This window comes from Seriola dumerili, unplaced genomic scaffold (genome assembly GCF_002260705.1).
Source record: "Seriola dumerili isolate Sdu_G_001 unplaced genomic scaffold, Sdu_1.0 BDQW01000035.1, whole genome shotgun sequence".
NCBI classification, from domain to species: domain Eukaryota; kingdom Metazoa; phylum Chordata; class Actinopteri; order Carangiformes; family Carangidae; genus Seriola; species Seriola dumerili.
The window spans coordinates 5,752,779-5,772,441 of record NW_019174290.1 but is presented as its reverse complement, the minus strand read 5'-3'; the positions used below and the strand labels follow the sequence as shown (position 1 = coordinate 5,772,441).

The 19,663-nt window shown below is 40.5% G+C and overlaps 1 protein-coding gene across 1 annotated transcript in view; it reads right to left on the bottom strand.

Moving 5' to 3' along the window:
- inpp4b (inositol polyphosphate-4-phosphatase type II B) overlaps positions 1–17,140 on the bottom strand; it is a 138,509-nt gene extending 121,369 nt beyond the window's left edge. Inside the window, exons 1-2 of the mRNA XM_022738085.1 lie at positions 17,056–17,140; positions 10,623–10,667 (exon numbers count right to left, since the gene is read on the bottom strand). Coding sequence (XP_022593806.1) covers positions 10,623–10,667; positions 17,056–17,140 — 130 coding nt within the window. The remainder of the gene's footprint in view (positions 1–10,622; positions 10,668–17,055) is intronic.
- Between the last annotated feature and the right edge of the window lie 2,523 nt (positions 17,141–19,663).

Sequence of the window (19,663 nt, the reverse complement as noted above, 5' to 3'; positions counted from 1 at the left end):
ACTACTTCAGGTTTGATGTGGAAGGTTCCCTGTTGAGGTTTTGTCCACAAGTAATGCTATGGAGCAATGTGTTTCCGATTTGGTCCTGCTGATAGTTTCATGCTATTCCACTGAGTTGATAGCACTAAAAAAAGGAAGACAGGCTTGCAAGTAACATATATATATATATATATATATATATATAAAAACTCACTTTTTGTCATCATTTTTTGAGAAGTGTCAAGTGGTTCAGGATGAGATATGAACAGAGGTGGAGGACGAACGCTGAAGCAAGATGATTGGCATGTACAAACAAGGCGCCTGGACTAGATGGGAGCATGTGGAACATGACAAGACCATCTAGACAGAGACCTTGTGTTGACATCGGAGTCTACAAAGCAACTGGTCCTGCAGGAACTTATCGTCCCCTAGAAATAACGAATTGAAGAAGCCAACCAGCGCAAAAGGTCTTAATCAGCATATCTTGTGACAGAGTGCAGAGAAATGGCTGGAAAAAGTTGAAGTTGGGTGCCGGGGCCTTGCTGGCCATACATTTCAGTGAACTCTCAAACTGCTTGGAGTAAAAGGACTGTAGTGCAGAAAAGCCACAAGAACATTCTGGAGGCTGCTGGAAAGGCCTTGCTGTGGCTGTGGATCTGGAGAGGGTCCCGTGGATTACTATGTCACTTGGACACAGGTCAGGTGCTGATCACCCCCTGGGTGAGGATGGTGTCTGATGATTAAAGACCTGAAACGCCCTATGACCCCAGATTCATCACGTGTGCAAGTAGTACCAGAAAGTGTAATCTAGAACCACAACTTGTGACCAGCTTCACCTGGTTGGAGCATATTTAAGCTGGGAGGTTTCAGGATGGGATGACAGATTTTTTGACAGGGATAACGCATATTAATAAAATATGACAGAGTTAGCCAGAGAGGCAAATTTTCATTAGTAGTCCCTGGGCAAGCAATAGTTAAAAAGACACAAACATTAAGAATACATAAAAGAATAGAAGATACAATCAACAAGAATGCAAGTGGAAATATAAACAAAGCCTGCGCTACATAAAGACAAAAAGGCAAGCTCATAGGACAGACAAAATCAACACTACCATGTCAACAAACAGCAAAGAGCATGTAGCATGACAACAAAAATCAACAAATAGCAAAACAGCAACAATCAACAAATAGCAAGATAACACTAATCAACAAATAGCAAGACAACAACAATCAACAAATAGCAAGACAGCAAACAACATGAAAACACCTCACTGCTCTAGTGTTCACAAACACTTTCTCTCTCAGCTGTCTTGGACGGCTTGTGCCCTTCAGACACCCAACCTAGTTTTGTTTGGTTTTGAACTGTGTTTAGTTAAGGCCTCAGTTCTTGTTACAGGTAGTTTAAGTTAGCTCTTCCATTTTTCCTGTCATCCAACACTTAAACTACACTACTGATTGCTGACTTCATATGTTCTAGTTTGCTTAGGCTGGGTCGAGTTATCCTTAATAAATTTGTTTCCTTAGGTGGTTAGTGTGTGGACCTCCCTTCTGTTGCTGAGATGGGCAAAATACTTTGATGTCTATTCTGAATATGGCTGTACATGCCCCGATATTAAGCTTAGATTATAAACGACATACCACAAATTTAGCGTAGTAAATTAGACTGGAAAAATTACCCTTGATATCTTTTTCAAAATTCCCAAATGAGTCAAGATCTAAACTATATATGGAGACTGAAAGACTGATTGATGGATACTGATAAAAACTTCAATCTATTACATTCAAACAATGTGATATCGAATATGACAGACCTGTGATTGCATTAGACTAGATCACAATTACTGATTCATCCATTTACCCAGAGTATGTCTCGCCATTGTGAGACTCACTTAAGAATATTCAAAGAACATCTCATTTTCTAATATCAAATTGAAAAGTGCTTTATTGAAGACATTAACAACTCTCTCTAAATTCTTGAGCTGACACACCAAGTTAAGTCTGAGGACTGGTAAAAGAGCCTGGGACTAGGGGCACTCCCACAGCAGGGGAGCATAAAGTGAATCATTAAGGGAATAAATTGGTATAAATGGACTTCAGTGTATGTAGCCATTACAAAGCAAAACTAGACACATGTATTACATATATTGTTTTACTTACATGACATGAAAAATCCAAATGACGTTGAAAGTAAGAAAAACCTTTTCGTGACCTACACTATAGTTTTTGTTTACATTATTTATGGATTAATGTATTGTTTTAACAGAACATTCAATTGTGAATAGATCTGACATCGACAGTACATCAGAGATTGAGAAACAAGACTGAAAAACCATAGATAATTTAAATAGTAGCCATCTAATCTGTATGAATTTAACTTGGCTGCACAAGCTATCATGCAGTATGACTGCAGCTTGTAAGAAATAAAACCACTCAGGGTCCACAGAACTGGGATTAAGAGCCATTGATCTACAACTCTATGTTTTCTCACTAAACAAAAGGAGGTAATGAAAAAGAATAAATGAAACATGGACCAGGTTGACGTGATCTGATGTCTTAATTTCTGTATGTGTGTGGCTGTGCTCACATGCTACAAACAGCATCTGTGTGCCTGTTATTGGTGGGCTATTGAAAAAAGGTGTTGAACCATTTACACACCTGCCTGGACATGCTGAACATTGACTGCACATCCAATCGCAAGTTTGTGCTGCATGCAATTAAACACACATTACTGCTAAAGGCCACAAAGGTTGCCAAAGCCTTATCTTTTTTCTTTCAGTCTATTTCATCATATTGTCTTCATCAAACTTTACCAATTTGTTGCTCTCCCTTTCTCTAAACTACACTGGCTGTCTGGTCTTGACATGATTCTAACATTTTTCATTATTTGCTCTGCAGCACTCACATTCACACAAGCCCTAAGACGGGATAGTGCAGATAAGTTGTTAACTGCCCCCATCAGTTACCTCAGGGGACATATACTTGACTGGCCAGAGGGATCTTCCCTACCCCGCTGCACAGTTAACCACAGTCAGTCTGGTGACTGAAATGGGACTGGGTGCTCAACCATGCATGGCTAGACTGGCTCTCTTACAGGGATATGACACTTCAACTGACCCTCTAAGGTCAGAGCTATTATGATGATGGGAGGAGGTGGCAGGAAAGGGAAAGAGAGAGGGTCAGAGGGAAAGGACAACGGAGTCCCTTAGAGAGACATTTAGAGTTTGAGGAAGGAAGTCTGAGTGAGAGGGGAGGTAATGAGGGAGTAACGTGGAAGAAGGAAAAAAAAAACATGATCTATTGAAGTGAGAGAGATATAATAATGGATTGAACAAATAATGGATTTAAGAGCAGGAAAAAAAACAGTAAAAAAATTTAGACTGCCTTGAAGATCATTATATTTTGGTCATTGCGTTTTTGGTCATTTATCAGTGAATTACCTCTCTTAGCTAAGGTACATACATTCATTTACTCAATTTGCAAATGCTTTTGAGGCAAGTAAGGAACAACACTCAAGCTTCAGTACAGTAGGAGATCTTGGAGTAATCAAGCACTGTTCAATAAGAGACAGTGCAAAGAGATCAGGTAAAGAAGTGCACAGTAAGTGTGAGTTAGGCATCTTAAGGTTTTAGAGTCTGAGGTTCCTTCTAAAGAGATGAATCTTCAAGAGATTCTTTAAGATAGAGAGGGACGCCCCCGCTCTAATAGCATTTGGTAGCTTGTTCCACCACCAGGGAACCACAAATGAGAACAGTCTAGACTGTGATTGCCTTGTGTGTAGGGATGGCAATGCTAGACGATTTTCCTTAGAGGAACACAGCTGCCAAGAAGGAGCATAAGCCTGTATGATTGAGTTCATTAGATGGATGCAGACCCCGGAGTCACTCAGTGGGCAAGAATTAGTGACTTGAATCTGATTTGGGTGGCCATGGCTAGCCATTGGAGGTCAATGAGCAGTGGAGTGACAAGTGTCCTTTTAAGTTGATCGAAAACTAGGTGTGCCCATGCATTCTGGACCATCTGTAAGGGTTTCACTATGCATGCCTCGAGACCCGCTAGAAGCCGAAGTAGTCAAGTCGAGAGACAGAAATGGCCTGCAACCAAGAGTTGGATGGCATAATGAGCCAGGTAAGGCCATGTTTTATGGTGCAAAGCCGTAAAACTGTGAAACAGACACAACATGGTCAGAGAAAGACAGCTGGTCATCAAACATGACAACTTGCAACCTTGGTTAAAGTCAAAGATGAAGAGGTGAATTTTATGTTGATATTGTGATTGATAGATTGGCCAGGATGAGAGTTCAGTTTTAAAGAGGTTTAGATGAAGGTAGCATTCTTTCATCCATGTGGATATGTCTGAGGGATGAGCTGAGATCTGCCCCGAGACCGTGGGCTTATCTGGTGGGAATGACAGGTATAGTTCAGTATTGAGTCTGCGTAGCAGTGATATGAGAAGCCATGCAAGCTGATATTCATCCAGGGAGGTGGTTTATAGTGCAAAGAGAAGAGGCCCCAGCACCGAGCCTAGGGGCACACTGGTGGAAAGGCTTTTGGATATGGACGTTTGTCCTTGCCATGACACACTGAAAGAACGCCCAGTAAGGTAGGATTCAAACCAAGAATTTGCTTTGCCTGAGATGCCCACATCAGAGAGTACAGATAGTAGGATGCCGTGGTTCACTGCGTCGAAAGCTGCCGATAGCTTCACTGTAAGAGACTGATTGTCTCTGAGAAGTTCAGAAAACTAGTGAAGAAAGAGGCAAATATATCAGGTGAGACTTTTGTGTCTGGTGGAGGTGATGGAAGATTGAACACTGTTTTGAAGGTGGAAAATAATTTCCAAATGTCTGTGGTACTGCTGATGTTATCATTGTAAAATGCAGTTTTGGCAGCAATGGATGCTGGATGAAAAAGAAAATAGGAGCAACTAAAAACCCCTTGAGATCAGCAGGGGTCGCTGGATTTACACATTTCTCTCAGCAGCAACCACATAGACTTTTACCATAGCAGTCACCATGACAGCATGGTACTTGAAAGAGGCACACTGCATTTGCTTGGAGGCAAAAGTTGAGTGCATTTACATTTGTTGGAAATTAGTAAACCAGTCCTACCTCCTCACCTGGACGGATAGAAGGTATGGGAGAATGTGTAGATATCAGAGAGTGTGACCAGTATCAGTGTTTTCTGGTTTGATCTAAGGCTCAGTAAGAGTCAGTAGCTCAAGGGATAGCTGGTTGGCATAGGAAGGAATTAAATCCGCTTGTTAACTGCAAACTGGCAGTTTGAAGTCCAAGCAAGCCAACAACAAAGGAGGCACATGTGGGTGAAGATTGACCACTAGTTGGGCAGATTTACAGCTTAGGTGAAAATTAATTCAACAATGACGTGACTTGCAATTTCAGTCAAGCGACTCAACTACCAAAGTACACTAAGGCTGATTTCTAAATTACCATAACAATTGAGCAATTGGAGTAATAATGCCCATCCTTGGAGGCTTCAATTACTATGCTGTATTTATTTTGTGTGATTGGAATATGCTGAGCTCTTTCAAGATGAATTTGCTGGAAATGAGTTTTAATGCAGTGGGCCTCTGTGACCCCCACAATGAATCTAAATTCCATTTAATCGAGAGGGGAGCCCTGGGAGTTGCCACAGGAGACAAATATATGCTCATCTCCAGAAGACGCTTATTCATCATGATAATTATTTCAACGCTTCAATTAGTTTGACAACAGTATTTGCATGTGCCGCCATTTTGCACACCTGTTTGCCAGTGGGTCTTGGGAAAACGGAGGGAAAATGACTGTTGTGTTGAGATGAATAAGTCCTACTCTCTGCACAGTGCTGCTTATCACTCATGTAAATGTATACGCTATTGACAACGATATGATGTTAGATCAGTAAAATACTTTAATATACTGCCTGTAACTTGCTGTTCCATATGTGAATGGAGCCTCCAGTTTGAAATAAATTTTGTATAAATCAAAAAGCATTTGTCAACCTGCCATTCACAACACATTTTTACCTGCTACTTCGGGATATGTACACAAAAAATGCAATTTTACAGGGATTTTTTTTTGTTTGAATAATGACAAAGTATTTTTAAATCACCTGTCTTGTAACACTGGAGCTCAAGAGGATTATAAATTCACTTTGAAAAAACAAAACATTGTTTTAAAGCACTACTGTAATTCCTGTAAAGAACCATGAACATTACTTGAAAAAGACTTCACCAAGTCTCCATAGAAATAAAAAGTCAGTGTTTCCTTTTACTGTGCTTAATCATGGCACACAATTGACCTGATATTCAGCATGTCATGGGCAATAATTACACACTGACTGTCTGATAAAAGGATAAAAACTTAAGGAGAGACAAGCGTCTGAGATATCCAAAATTATGATAGGTTGGCTGTGAAATTCTCGTCTTTGTAGCCATTAGTGCCGGAATGTTAAATTTTTTTTTTAATTTATTTATAAACATATCATACAGGTGTGTTAGTAGTATATACAATTTACTGTTACTTATTTGAGTTTTATAACATATAGACTGCATAGGTAATGGACAAGATGGCTGAGGTCACATCACAGCATCTGCATCTAATCCAGTGTTCAAATTGTGGGGGAGACATGTGACTTATTTCCCCAAAAATAGACATGTGCTCCCCTGTAAGCCATCTAAGCTTTTTTTGTCAGAGGTTACAGCACAAGATACTTTTTTTTGGTTTGAAAAATATGTTAAATTCACCAAGTGATGAGCCTGTTAAACAGCTGAGCACTGTATTCTACAGGTTCTGTACAAAAGTAAGGAGAAAATGTCCTCTCAGTCTGTGTTTGTAGTCCATGTTACATGAGAGGCTTTATAGAGTTTGCTATTAAACACTGGTCAAGCTTTAATCGACAACCAAAGCAAGTTCTACTGAGAGTCAGAATAAGTGCATGTATTTGTGAAGTTGTTTTAACAAGTGCTTCAGTGATTTACTATGGCACCTCCATATCCTGTAGTCACAGGACACTAAAGAGATTTTTTTTCAAAATCAGAGAGGCAAACAAAGAGAAATCCTGACCAGAGAAGCAGCTTGTGAACAGGAAAGGCAGGCCCCCTAACAGGCTGGGGGCCTAAGCAGCTGCATGCCTTGCCTCCACAGCAATGTCTAAAAATGTGGCACCCTCCCCCCTAAACAACCAATGGACGATTTGCAATGACATCTCAGTAGGAAATCTCCTGAAAGGGGCCCCTGTCATTCCCTGAACAATTTGCAATGACAACTCAGAAGCACTGTTACCAAATATTTTCAGTAAAGCTGATCTCAGATCAGCGTTCTGTCCCACAAGGATCTGATGCCTGTTTGCATTCTTCATGTAATTCATTGTACACTTGTGACGGCAGCAGGCTATTATCTCGGAAAGCTAGCTTGACTACCAGCGGTTGTATCTAAAGCACGTTTTGGACATTTGCACATGTACATTGAGGAAAATCCTGGGGTCTTTGACAGGTGATTAGATATAGCAAAAGCTGTCCTTGGCGCTGCTTTCACCGTTCAGAGAACAGTTATGATACTGCACAAATTATACGCGTGCGCAGATGTGTGTGGAAACTAAACTTGCACATTAGAAAATTACTTCCACAGTCTCTCTAATCCTACGCATTAAGAGAGGCAGCAGTAGCAAGTAAACGAGCAAATTACGCTGTGATTTATCATATCTGCAAGAGCTGAAGTAAGTTTGAGAAGTTTGAGACTGCACAAGTAGCGTAGCTCCTTTCAGAAATAACTCTGTACGCAGGTTGTGTGTGTAGTGGGTGAGAGAGAGAGAGAGCGGTGAGGCTGGCGACCAGAGCAGAGAGACAATCGCCACTCATCTTAACTTTTAGTCTCTAGTTTGGTTCAGGCTCCAAATGCTGGATCCTACTCATCTCATAATGCAACTACATAGCATCTTAAGTAGACCATCTTTTTCTCCTAAATCGTCTATTCTCTCAAACTCTACACCTCAAGGCTTTTTGTTAAAAATTTTAAGTCTTAAGCCCAAGCCAAGATAACCCTAACGACATCATCAGTGAACAGAAAACCTTAAACAACTGTTTTCACAGGCTGAGTGGCACTCCTCGTGATGAGTAAACTGAACTTCATGTGCAATAAAAGGGTGCCCCCTTTAATCATCACCATCTGAGGGCAGCCTTAATCCACTAAATACCATGTTTGTCTACAGTGATATAATTAAATGCTAATTAGCTGCAACATTAATTGCAAAGGTTGGGCACCCCTCCTATACACAAACCCCACACACACACACACACACACACACACACAAACACACACACACAGGGACATATGCACACAATTAAAAATCTACAATTACTCATTAAAGTCAGTATACATTTTTCACCTCGGTGGAATGTGGGGCAGCTGCAGCTAATTCACAAAACTGCTACTCCAGAGTTTTGACAGGGACTAAAAGAGGATATAAATTACACCTCTCCACAAATCACTGCACTGGCTTCCAGTATGTGCTAGAGTTTACTTTAAGGCTCTTTTTCTTATCTATAAAGCACTGAAAGGCCTTGCTTTACAGTGTGTATTATACGTAAAAGCTCCAAGCCCCTCAGACCTCCAGCGTGATCCAGCACTGAGGGTCCTTTGAAAGTCTGGTGAAGCCGCCTGCAATTTTTGTGATCCTAGTTACTGGAATAACTTTCAAGATGATTTGAGATTTGCTCTGATTGTCTCCTCTTTCAAAAGAATCATCAAAATATTTCTTTTTTCTGTTGCCTTTCAACAATTAGTATTGTATCTTTGCCACTGAATAGTTTGTGTGGGAACGTCTTTCAAACTCAGGTTCAGATTCTTTGTTGTTCTGTTTGTTGTGACAGAGCAGCTTATGAATGGTTCTTACTTTTCCCTTTCCTTTTATAAAATTGATTTCCTTTTAAAAGATTTCCCTTTGTGTATGAAATGTGCTACATGATTTGAGTTGCCTTGCTTTGCTCTAGATCCACTGTCGCTCCCAGGAGCTAAAAGGCTAGCAACAGCTGCTCAGCCCTCTAAGAGTTTGGGAGCATATGACTGGCTGTAGGATGAGTGCTTGGTTGCTATTCTTACTTTTATTAATTAATTTAATACCATTTCAATCTTCTTTAAAAAATAATCCATTATGTATCATATTTAACCATTTAAACATGTCACTTCCTTCCAGTGCTTAAAAGTAATTCAGCTTTTTCTCTATTATCGAGATGAATAAATGTTAGAAATTAAAATATGGACATATCTTGTAAAAAAAAAAAAAAAAAAAAAAAGAAAAAGAAAAAGAAAAAAAAAACATAACTTAAGCACTGTCATTGTAGGTTTGACAGATCTGAGAACAGTTAGATAGATGTGCTGTACATTGAACACACATGAGCACACATTCAACCAGGGCAATTAAAGAGGGACATGATATTTCTCTGTGCCAGCTGTCAGCTGTACTATCTACTATGACAGAGAATTTACATTCAGATACTTTTTCTAGCCAAGTGCAAACCCTCAACCTACAGTATCATTTGAGTATAAATTCAAATAATACGAACATTTAGAAACCAAAGCAAGCATTACAGAAGCTTTATTTGATTTTTTGCAGAATATATTGGTATGCCTGTATCTACTATATGCATACACACGCATGTTTTCACATTAATGACTCTCTTCTTGAGTCCGACACAATCTCTAGTTAAGTAATCACATGCCTTTTTGACTCACTGTAATTTTGACCTTTATGTAATGGCAATGGGACCATCACGAGTGTTAGGTACCATGAGGTATGACCATGCAGTTGCGGTTTCAACACACTGAAAACTGTTGTATTGTCAGAGACATATATGGGACATTGCCAGAGGCAGGAGGTCATCAAGTGACACCAGGGAGGATAGGTTCATGGAATGAATGCCTTTCCTCACAATACTGAGATTTCTGAAACAAAAAAATTGCAGCCACAACCCTGGAATATCTACATGTATATTTAGTCTCCAATTTATTGTGAAGTGGGAAACCTTTGTTGCAGTTGCCTCAAAAGACAGAAACAAGGGAGCCAAGAAGCCAGTTTTTGATGCCGTCAGTCTTGGTTGTCAAAGACCACAAGCATAATATTTCAGCTTTGGAAAACTTGACCTGAGCCACAATGAATTGTCTAGAAATAGAATTCTGACATCTTAGTTGCATAAAAAATGAATGAGGCCATCTCGACTGAAGTTCAAAAGTACCCTCTCACCATTCTGTCTAATGTTTTCTCTGTGCCTTGTTTCTGTTGTCCCTGCTAACCATACTTGGGCTGTGTGTATGTGTCAGAATTGAAAAAGATTAAGGATGTCTGCAGATATTTTTCTAATTCTGACTGACTTCTGCATTAGTATAGCTGTCAGCATGTGACTGTTTGTTGGTGTCTGTTTGACAAGTGTTACATCTGAATTTATGTTAGGCCATAAACTTTTGTTGTGTTTCTGGGCCAAGGGAAGAGGGATTTGACATTATTGAAAGTGTGCAACCATGCAAGCAAGTCCATGTGTCTTCTATCTAATGTGCCTGCAAAGATGTCAACGAAGCGTGGGATAGCTTCAAGTCTAGTACTTCCCTATAAAGTAAAATTACTCTTGAATCACAGAGTAAACACAGGACTTACCAAGGCTGAACTCCACCTGAGGCAGCTTGGGTGTTAGAATAACACCTGAGAGACAGAGAAAGAAAAATAGAGGGGAGATGATATAATAACAGACAGGGAGGGAGATAAAGGGAAGGAAGAGGAAAACATTAGAACAATGAAAGAGACACAGAAAATAACATATTAACTGTGATCCAGAACCTAAACTATTGCACACTGCCAATAACCCAGAGAACCAAAGTGACATCTACAAATTCTTTGTTTGTAGTGTGACCAGTCCAAAATCCAAGGACGTTCAATACAATTAACAATTTGATTAATCAGCAAATCACTTCAGTCTCCAAGTCCTCTATTTGAAATGAAAAGGGACAATCACAGAGGCCATAGACACAGAATGTTAAGTAGATACAAAGTAGATTAAGGGGTTGAAATCTGATCCATTTTCACCAAAGTGACAACACTGTGGAGACAGAAACTATTTTAATCAGAAAAAAAGCTAAGCCTGTCATGCTCCTAGCATGTTAAAGTACTACGTCTAGAGAATTTTAACAAGCTAGCAACATGGCAGGCTCCCAAAAACGCCACAGCGATTAGTGTAACTGTTCATTTTACATTATGCAAACCCACTGCAATCCTTGTGAGTGCAATCTTTGTGAACAAGAGTTTCTGGGCATCCATTGCCCTTGAGGGCTTATGCCATAATGATGAGTAGAGGACTGACTGCTTGTATCATCTGTCACCAACACTGTCTCTCATTCATCACTCTCCCAGTCCAACACACCAAACAGATTAAACACCTGCATGATGGTGCAACACGTAAGGCCCTAAACTATTAAATGCCATTTTCCTCTTGCTGGGGTGCTTGGACACAATTGGCCTCTCTAAGGCTCATCAACTTCACTAATGGGCCATGGATACTCGATGCTTACTGATGTATGGGTACCACACAGCTTTAGGTAACACCATCTTATATATATATATATATATATATATATATATTGAGGATACTTCACACAGACTGAAAATAATTTACTTGTGTTTTAATTATTAATTCTACTAATAATTACTTTAGTCTCCATACTTTCTTGGCAGTTTTAATGTCATATCAGGTTAGTTTATTTGTGATAGGCAGGTTAGTTTTTGTAAAGCCTTTCATCACAAAGCATGTCTTCAAGGACTACACAGACAAAAGACTTAGATCAGTCATGCAACAAAATGATTCACTATTAAGGAAAGGATTAAGGAAAATTTTGCAAGGCAAAACTGTTGGAAAGACATTAAAAACCCAGATATCCTGCCTATCCTTCAACCACTGACCCTGGGTAAAGAGAAGAAACATCTGCCAAGAAAACATTAAAGAAAATATTGAGGAATCCTGCCAGTGGGAAAAATCAGTCTTTTAACTGTCTAATTAACAGATAACAGTTGTTTTCTTCAACGTTCCATTGAGAAAGTACAGAAGATTGTCACACTCTAAGGAAAAAAAAAGTTTATATCCATAGTAGCTTTCTACCATGGGGATGCTAATAGACAAGATGCTGAAAATATCCCTTATCGTTGATAAATCCCCATGGGTTTTGGGTGTCGACTGACAATGAAAGTTCAAAGGTGTTTCTTTACAATGTCACAGACTTACAATATGTTTTTGGGCTTTTCCATCTTTTGGATCTAATTATGGAAATACAGAAGTGTACAAGCTCACAGGCATGTTAAGAATTATGTTTAGGGTGGTTTATCCATTTAAATATGGTATTTTCTGGGGGCATCGTGTGGCGTAGTGGTCTAAGCAGGCGCCCCATGTGTAGAGGCTACAGTCCTCGCTGCAGTTGGCCCCGGTTCGAGTCCCGCATCGGACGGCCTTTGCTGCATGTCATTCCCCCTCTCTCTGCCTCCCCATTTCCTGTCTCTCTCTACTGCACTATCAAATAAAGGCATAAAAAGCCCAAAAAATATACTAAAAAAAAAATAATAATAATAAATAAATATGGTATTTTCTTTTATTCTTTTGAACATTTAAATTGATGCAAAAGAAACAATGTTACAGAGATTGTTAATGAATAACAGACATTGAAAGTTATGGAAATCATTAGCATTTGCTCTGTGCCCACTTGAGAGTCACTTGCTTACTAAGGCCAAAGAAGCGCAATCCACAGTAACTAGCAATTTAAAGTGCATTTGGAAAATCAGCAAATATGTTGACAACTTTGTGTATAAAATCTCAATTTGCTGGTGTCTTCTCAAGTGTGAGCGAACTGGGCTCTATCAGCTGCTGCACTTGTCAGGATGGGCTACATTTGAATAAACAGGCTTATGCAAACTTAGTGCAATATGTGTTATGCATACAAGTACAGTAAACGTCTAATTAATCAGGTGCACAAATAGCTAAAGTACGTGGACCAGTAAACACACACACGGTTTCACAAATAGGCCAATTATGTATGTAAATAAACCTTCTGTGTCGCTATCTGGTTTTCACATTACTCTCATCATCCCATTCCTCAGGGGTCATGTCTCCTAATGTTGTCACCACCAAGGCTTCCTTGTGAGTGCTGATGAAACTTTAATAAGCCTGGATGACATGTTGTGTGGTGGCAACAGAGAGCCCTTTAGCTAGGTGGGCTGAGACAGTGCCAGCTGTTGGGCCCCGTCTCTGGTGCCACGTTATCATGAGGGACTGTCACTTGAATAGTCCAGTTACTTTGGAGGACTCCATCTGTGCAAAACACCAACTTATCTAAAGTGGTAGGAAGCAGTGGAAAATGTCTGTCATTGCAGAAATAATTGAATAAAGATAAGAAGTAAAGCTAAGTCTACATCTGATACGGGTTGGGGATACAGATCATGAGACACACACACACATGGCAACGGGATATGCTTGATAGTGAAGAAGGAGGATTGAAGTTAAAAGATGTGTGAATTTTAGAGCACAGCTTGTAGGTGGAGTGTCAAGTATTTATAGAAGGATCATACCAGATGCTTTGATTATAAGACAGGCAACACAGGTTATGTTGCGTCTTTGAGAACGAATACTGACTACATGACATTTTAACAGCGCTCCAGTACAGGCCTGGAAACTGTTGTTCACATGTTCACAGTGAGTCAGTATCCATAGTTATTAAAATCATGGACAAATTATGCATAAGCAACCTCAGGACACAACACCTGTTATGTACACTATGACACCATTCTTGTCTTTGAGCACTGAACACATGCATATCATGAACCCATTAGTGAGAATCAGGCTGACCAAAATAAATACAGAAAGTCTAATTACAATAATTACCCATTACATGGGGTGAGGTCAACAACCTGTACTGTCCATCTGAAATCACATCTCCTTTAACATATGAAGCTCACCAGTGATCCAGCTTCAGTGTGTGGCTAAGTATGTGGAGAAAAGTGGCACAGGTGTGGTATTTATAATCGATATCCACAGGCATTATGAATATGGTAATAAGCTCAGCAAGGCAGCAGGCAGCAAGCAGGCAGGCGGGCGGCACATGCAGATGTAACTCCCAGAGGGGCCTGAAGCAAATGAGGTGTGCCCGCCCGCTATACTGCAGTTTCATCTGGCTCTAGAAATAACAGCACAGCCCCACTGTACCCCCAATCTATCACCCCCCTGTCTGCAGGTGGTATCAGTGGGGAAAAAGCCACGCTGAAGGGAGAGTAGAGGGTAATTTATTAGGATGTGTGCAGACTGGGTGATTTCTCTGGAATGACAAAGTTAATTAATGTACAGGGACTTAAATTGTCTGTCTCACAGATGATCATTTAACCCTCTTCCCTTCTCATTGCCCTGCTTCCTCACCCACTGTATAGTGTGATAACCGCTCACTAGCAGATACTGTGAAAGGAGGAATGAAAGTAAGAAATGTGGGGGAGTGCACGCACAGATTTCACATGGGATTGCTGCTTATTCCTGACTCCACGAAAAAAAAAAAAATTGTGGAAAAGCTCCAAAATACAGCCTGTCGCTGCTCTGGTCCCCATCTTATGCTACGAGCTCAACTAAGAAAATCAAGCAATTTCCAAAAAGAGCATTGATAAAGCCTGACAGTGCGTATAGCACACATTCCTAATCACTCCTGCTTATCCTCTTCATGAATAGATATTACATGTAAGAGCCCGTGCCTAAAAACAAATCCTGTTTATATTTTTGAATATTATTTACTGAGGTGCTATTAATAATTCACATATATGGCTGGCTCACCATGGGATTTGATGTTTCAGGGATATATAACTGGCCGTCTCTCAATAAACCAGAGCACAAAATGCCACCACCGACTACTCATCCTCACTACACACATGCATACTAATTGGAGTCTCTTTCTTCCAACTCTTTTTGTCCAATCTCACTCTCCTCACTTCCTCTCTTTCCTGTAGCTTAAATTGGCTAAACAACACCTGCACATCCTTTCTGAAGATTCAGTCATCAGCCTGCCTAACATGCCTCTAATTCGATTGATGTTTGCAAAAACAGGCATCCCATTAGGACAAGTGGTGCTGAATGGGAGAGTGAGTTATCGTCACATTACTGCCCTGGTAGATTGAAGGGGGACAGATGGTTTTGTTGCCAGCGTTTAATGAAGTGTTGTGAATCAGTTGGGTGTGCTGAAGAGGTCTTGACTGTCACGTCAATGGAAGATGGAGGGTGGAGGGTTAACAAGGGCATGGAGTGAGACATTTTGCTTCATAATAGTTTTGTGATGTCGAGCAGTGTGCAATGAAAATCAATCGTGTTGCAGCTTTCGTTGAGAACTCACTTGCTCGTATGCAATTATGATTAGAATAGTTAATAGTTAGAATAAGATAATTTCCCCCCTTATGTTTGTAAAACGCAAATTCAGTCCCACCTTAACAAGTACTGAGCAGCACCCAGTTTGGTCCCTCGTATCTCTCCTGTCATGAAGGAGGAGATAAACTATTTCACCTTGCGACTGATAATGTAGGGTTGTCAACCTGTCTTCCGTGCCAAACATGGTAATTATGTGCTTTGCTCTTCCCTTTTGTCTCCCAGGATGCTTAGGGAAAGCAAAACAGAGATAGAGTGAGGTCTTTGTCATTACTGTTATAACTCCCAAACCTGTCAGATGTCATCTCTAAACTGTGACTGTGTGATTTTATAGTAGTGCATATCTAGAGTTCGTGATCAGGTCACTAACTGATAGTCTGAGCATGTGTGTAGCTGTGTGTGTGCATGTATGCTCAGATCTGTGCATGTGTGTATGTATGTGTAGACGTACTGGTGTGTACAAGTTTCATTATTTCTTTGTGTGTGTGTGTGTGTGTGTGTGTGTGTGTGTGTGTGTGTGTGTGTGTGTGTGTGTGTGTGTGTGTGTAATTGTGCATATAAGCTGGTTCAGTGTGCATCTGTGTGGTTTGAGGCAAAAGAGACAAGGCATCATGAATTGCGCTTTCATTCCTCCTTGTACAGCTCCATTTACTTATCCCCATGGGGAAGATGATGGTGTTGAGCTTGCATGCCAATGCAAATGCTTAGTGGCGCTGCATGCAGTGTGTGTCCTTTTGGTAAGCAAAGGTATTAAACTTGGAGAGCAGGCTTTGTGGCATCACTGATATGGCTAATCTCTTTAGCATTCTCCTGTTGTGATGTGCATTGAGACATCTAGTTTGCCTCTGCCAGCGCTCATTACTGACAACACTTTCAGGCTATATGGAATATGACTGCAGTAAAAAAGCAAAGCACACACACAGGCACAAACAGACATGAGAATCTGAAGACATTACATGTCAACAAACAGTGTTTTTCAAACAGTTCTCTGCTGAGCCACTAAATCAAATTCTATTTTAACCCAAACCAGGTAAGGCAGACCACATTCTGAGACAAACAATTTGTGATTCAATCACGTTACAAGAACCAAATACATAATTGGAAACCTGTAGAAAGGCAGTAAGTAAGTTTTAAAATTATTTCTTGAGCATCATTTTTGGACTATCAAGGTATCAACATGATGCTGCTTAGCACTCCAATATCAACTGGCTGGTAAGACACAGTATGTTCATTTTACTTTTAAAAATGTTAAATAATTTTCAGCTACCCCCTGTAGACACTTTAAGTTCATGACAAGTATGATTATTACAATATGTTATCCAGATAGGACAATAAAACTTAACTGAATTCATTCACTTGATTATTGATCATCGTGCATTTTAAATTGTTTCCCTCTCTCACCCTTGCTGCTACCTCCACCCCCTCCCCTCTCCCTCACTCTGTCTCTAACACACACATTCTCTGCAGGCAGAACCACTGCAAACACAAATTGAGGGAAAATATGCAAGAACTAGACATCGCTGGAGCAAACATTTATAGAAACAGTATCAATTGTAATAGCACTCAAGGTGTTTCAGAGTCAAACTGTATGAGGAAGGACAGGGGAAAAAGGTGGAGGGGACAGATTAAGAGACGGACAACACAGTGCAGTCAGCTCACCGGCAGCAGTCAGTCCTTCAGGGTTGGCGCTCAGCTCCTTCATGTCAACCATGCAGTGTCCCAGGTGTTGGGTGCCGTCCTCCATCTGTCCGGCTTGCCCCTCAGTTCTCCCCCCTGCTCCTCCACCTCCTCTCCCACCTCCTCCACGAAACACCACAGTCCAGTCCAGTTCCTCGGCTCACACACAGCCTGCCAAGCGGAAAAGCTGTCACAAAGATAGCAATCCGCTTGCCTCGCTTTCTTGCTGCCTCACAGCGCGCTCTCTGGCAGCATTAAAGATGCCTTTTGGAAACTAATACGGAAGAGAGGGACCACGAGGGACCTGGAGCAGTGGTGGGGAAGGAGTGAGGGAGGGAGGGAGAAAGGGAGAGAGAGAGGGAGGGAGGGAGAGGGAGAGCAGTAGAGAGAGGGGAAGGGAGGACTGATGAGGGAGTGAGACCCAGAATGAAAGAGAAAGCAGGACAGAATTGATGTTATGTGCGATACACAGCTCTATCCATCAATCTTTGGCTGTCAGTGGGGCACCTAGACCAGACTGCGTAGCGCAATACAGCCCGAAAGACACAACTCTGCCCACTCTCTACCTCTCCCTCCTTTTCTCCTCTCACTGCGCAGCCACTGCTGCATCCAGACATGGCAGCAGGGGTCCCTCTGATTTCTCCAGCCTCCCCTCGCCACTTCCCATTTCCTTTCCTAGCAGAAAAACAATTAATAAGCATCTGACTGCTGAGCTCCATACGGTGAAGACAGCATCATGCCGCATAGGATTTTGAAAGTAACATATAGTAGAAAGGGAGGTGGGGTTGGCAGGAGAGAAAGCAAGAGACAAGACACAGTACAGTGACAGTTTTTAGTGCGGATGTAATGTAACTGCTGAGTATAACTCAGCATTAAATCAACAGGTTGAACAGGGAATGTGATGGAGATAACAGTCCTTTGATTTATTTAGACAAAATGTATTTCCATCTGAACTGGGCATCTGCAAATACAGAGAGGAGGAAGAGGCAGCAGAAGATTTTGTTTTAATCAGCAATTATATGTAATGAAGGGGTACACTGGCAGAATAATGCAGCTCTCTTCCTCTCTCTTCCCCTGTGTCTTTATTTGTTGCCCTTGCCGCCTCTCCACCCATTCATACTGTGAAGGTTATTGTTAGTTATTTGGCCACCAAGGCCACGATTCTACAGTAAGACCATATCTAAAATCAATGTTAATTTATACCCTGCTGAATGGAGAGGGTGTTGTGGTCTGAGCTAACGCTCAATAAAGACACGGAGAAGGCAGAAGCCTTAAACTCCTAAAGGAGATTGACACCTACAAAATATATTATGGAATACTAAGACATGCAGCATCACAATGCAACATAGAAATTAAAATCAGATGATAAACATATAAACAAATGTAACAAATAGTGGCTTTAATCTGTTAATGAGGGTTGAAACACATAGTTACAACTATTTTTCATGCTACTTACTACTTTTCTCAGTATCCCTCTGGTATATGAGCTTGAAGGGACATAACCATTAAATTATTGGCATTACCCATGGAGGAACAATCTGTTTATTTGAGGTGGAGGGATTTTTATAAGATAATATAAGATATTTGGACAGTGGAAAAAAAAAAGCTCCCCCCTTCTTTTTTATCTCAGGGACAATAAAACACCTTTTACATTTTGTAATATTCACAACAACAATTTTACAAAGACCTTCAGATTAATTTTCACAAGATTAATTTTCTACTTTTCAGGCATTCACTGGTATCTATTTATTTGAGTACACATAGAAACATTAAAAACATACACACACACCTGAAACTAGACAGGTAACTGTAAAGCAGAAGAAAGTTACTGAAATGGTGTAAGGTGAGCAAAAGGCATCTGGGCTCACAATCTGGCAACCCACATGCTGTTTTATACATTGTATATTTTATGGAATTGTGATTTATCATTATTGCTGGCATCAATAAATCATTCACAAAAACAAATTCAAACCATCTATGTAGGTGTGTGAAATAACCTCATGCAAGAGACTGCAGCTAAAATTACCACTCAGTTACTTTTCTTGATTGGGGACCTCTTTGCTGCCATAGTAATTATGACAGGAGTAGAGGAAGAAGTCGGGCGACGTAGTATATAGAGCGACAAAGTCCATGTTGAGACAAAGTTGGGGTAGATAGATGGATCATCAAAACACAAGACATTTACACAGGAGGCCGCTGTTCCCGTTTCAAACTGATGGTCAGTGTTGTTTCTCATGACTATTACTGAGTGTTTATTGGTGTTAACATGACAAAGGTCCTTTCCTTAAACCTAACCGAGTAGTTTTTGTGCCTAAACCTAATCAAACCAATTGCTGTAACCATGACAAAGAAGGTCTGGTACGCCTGCTGTTGATATGCATCTATGGGATGTATTCTTGTTAGCATGACAACAAAGGTCTGCTACGCCTCCCACCGGTACGCTCCAATGGGTTGTAGCCAAGGGGTGTTAGTGTTAGTTTGGAGGATAAACCCTTTGTGGTTATTTCATAGTACCAGAATGACAAGCTAATCTTATTAATGTGGGTTGTACAAGAGTGTGTATCCTATAACAGTATAAATTCAATATAAC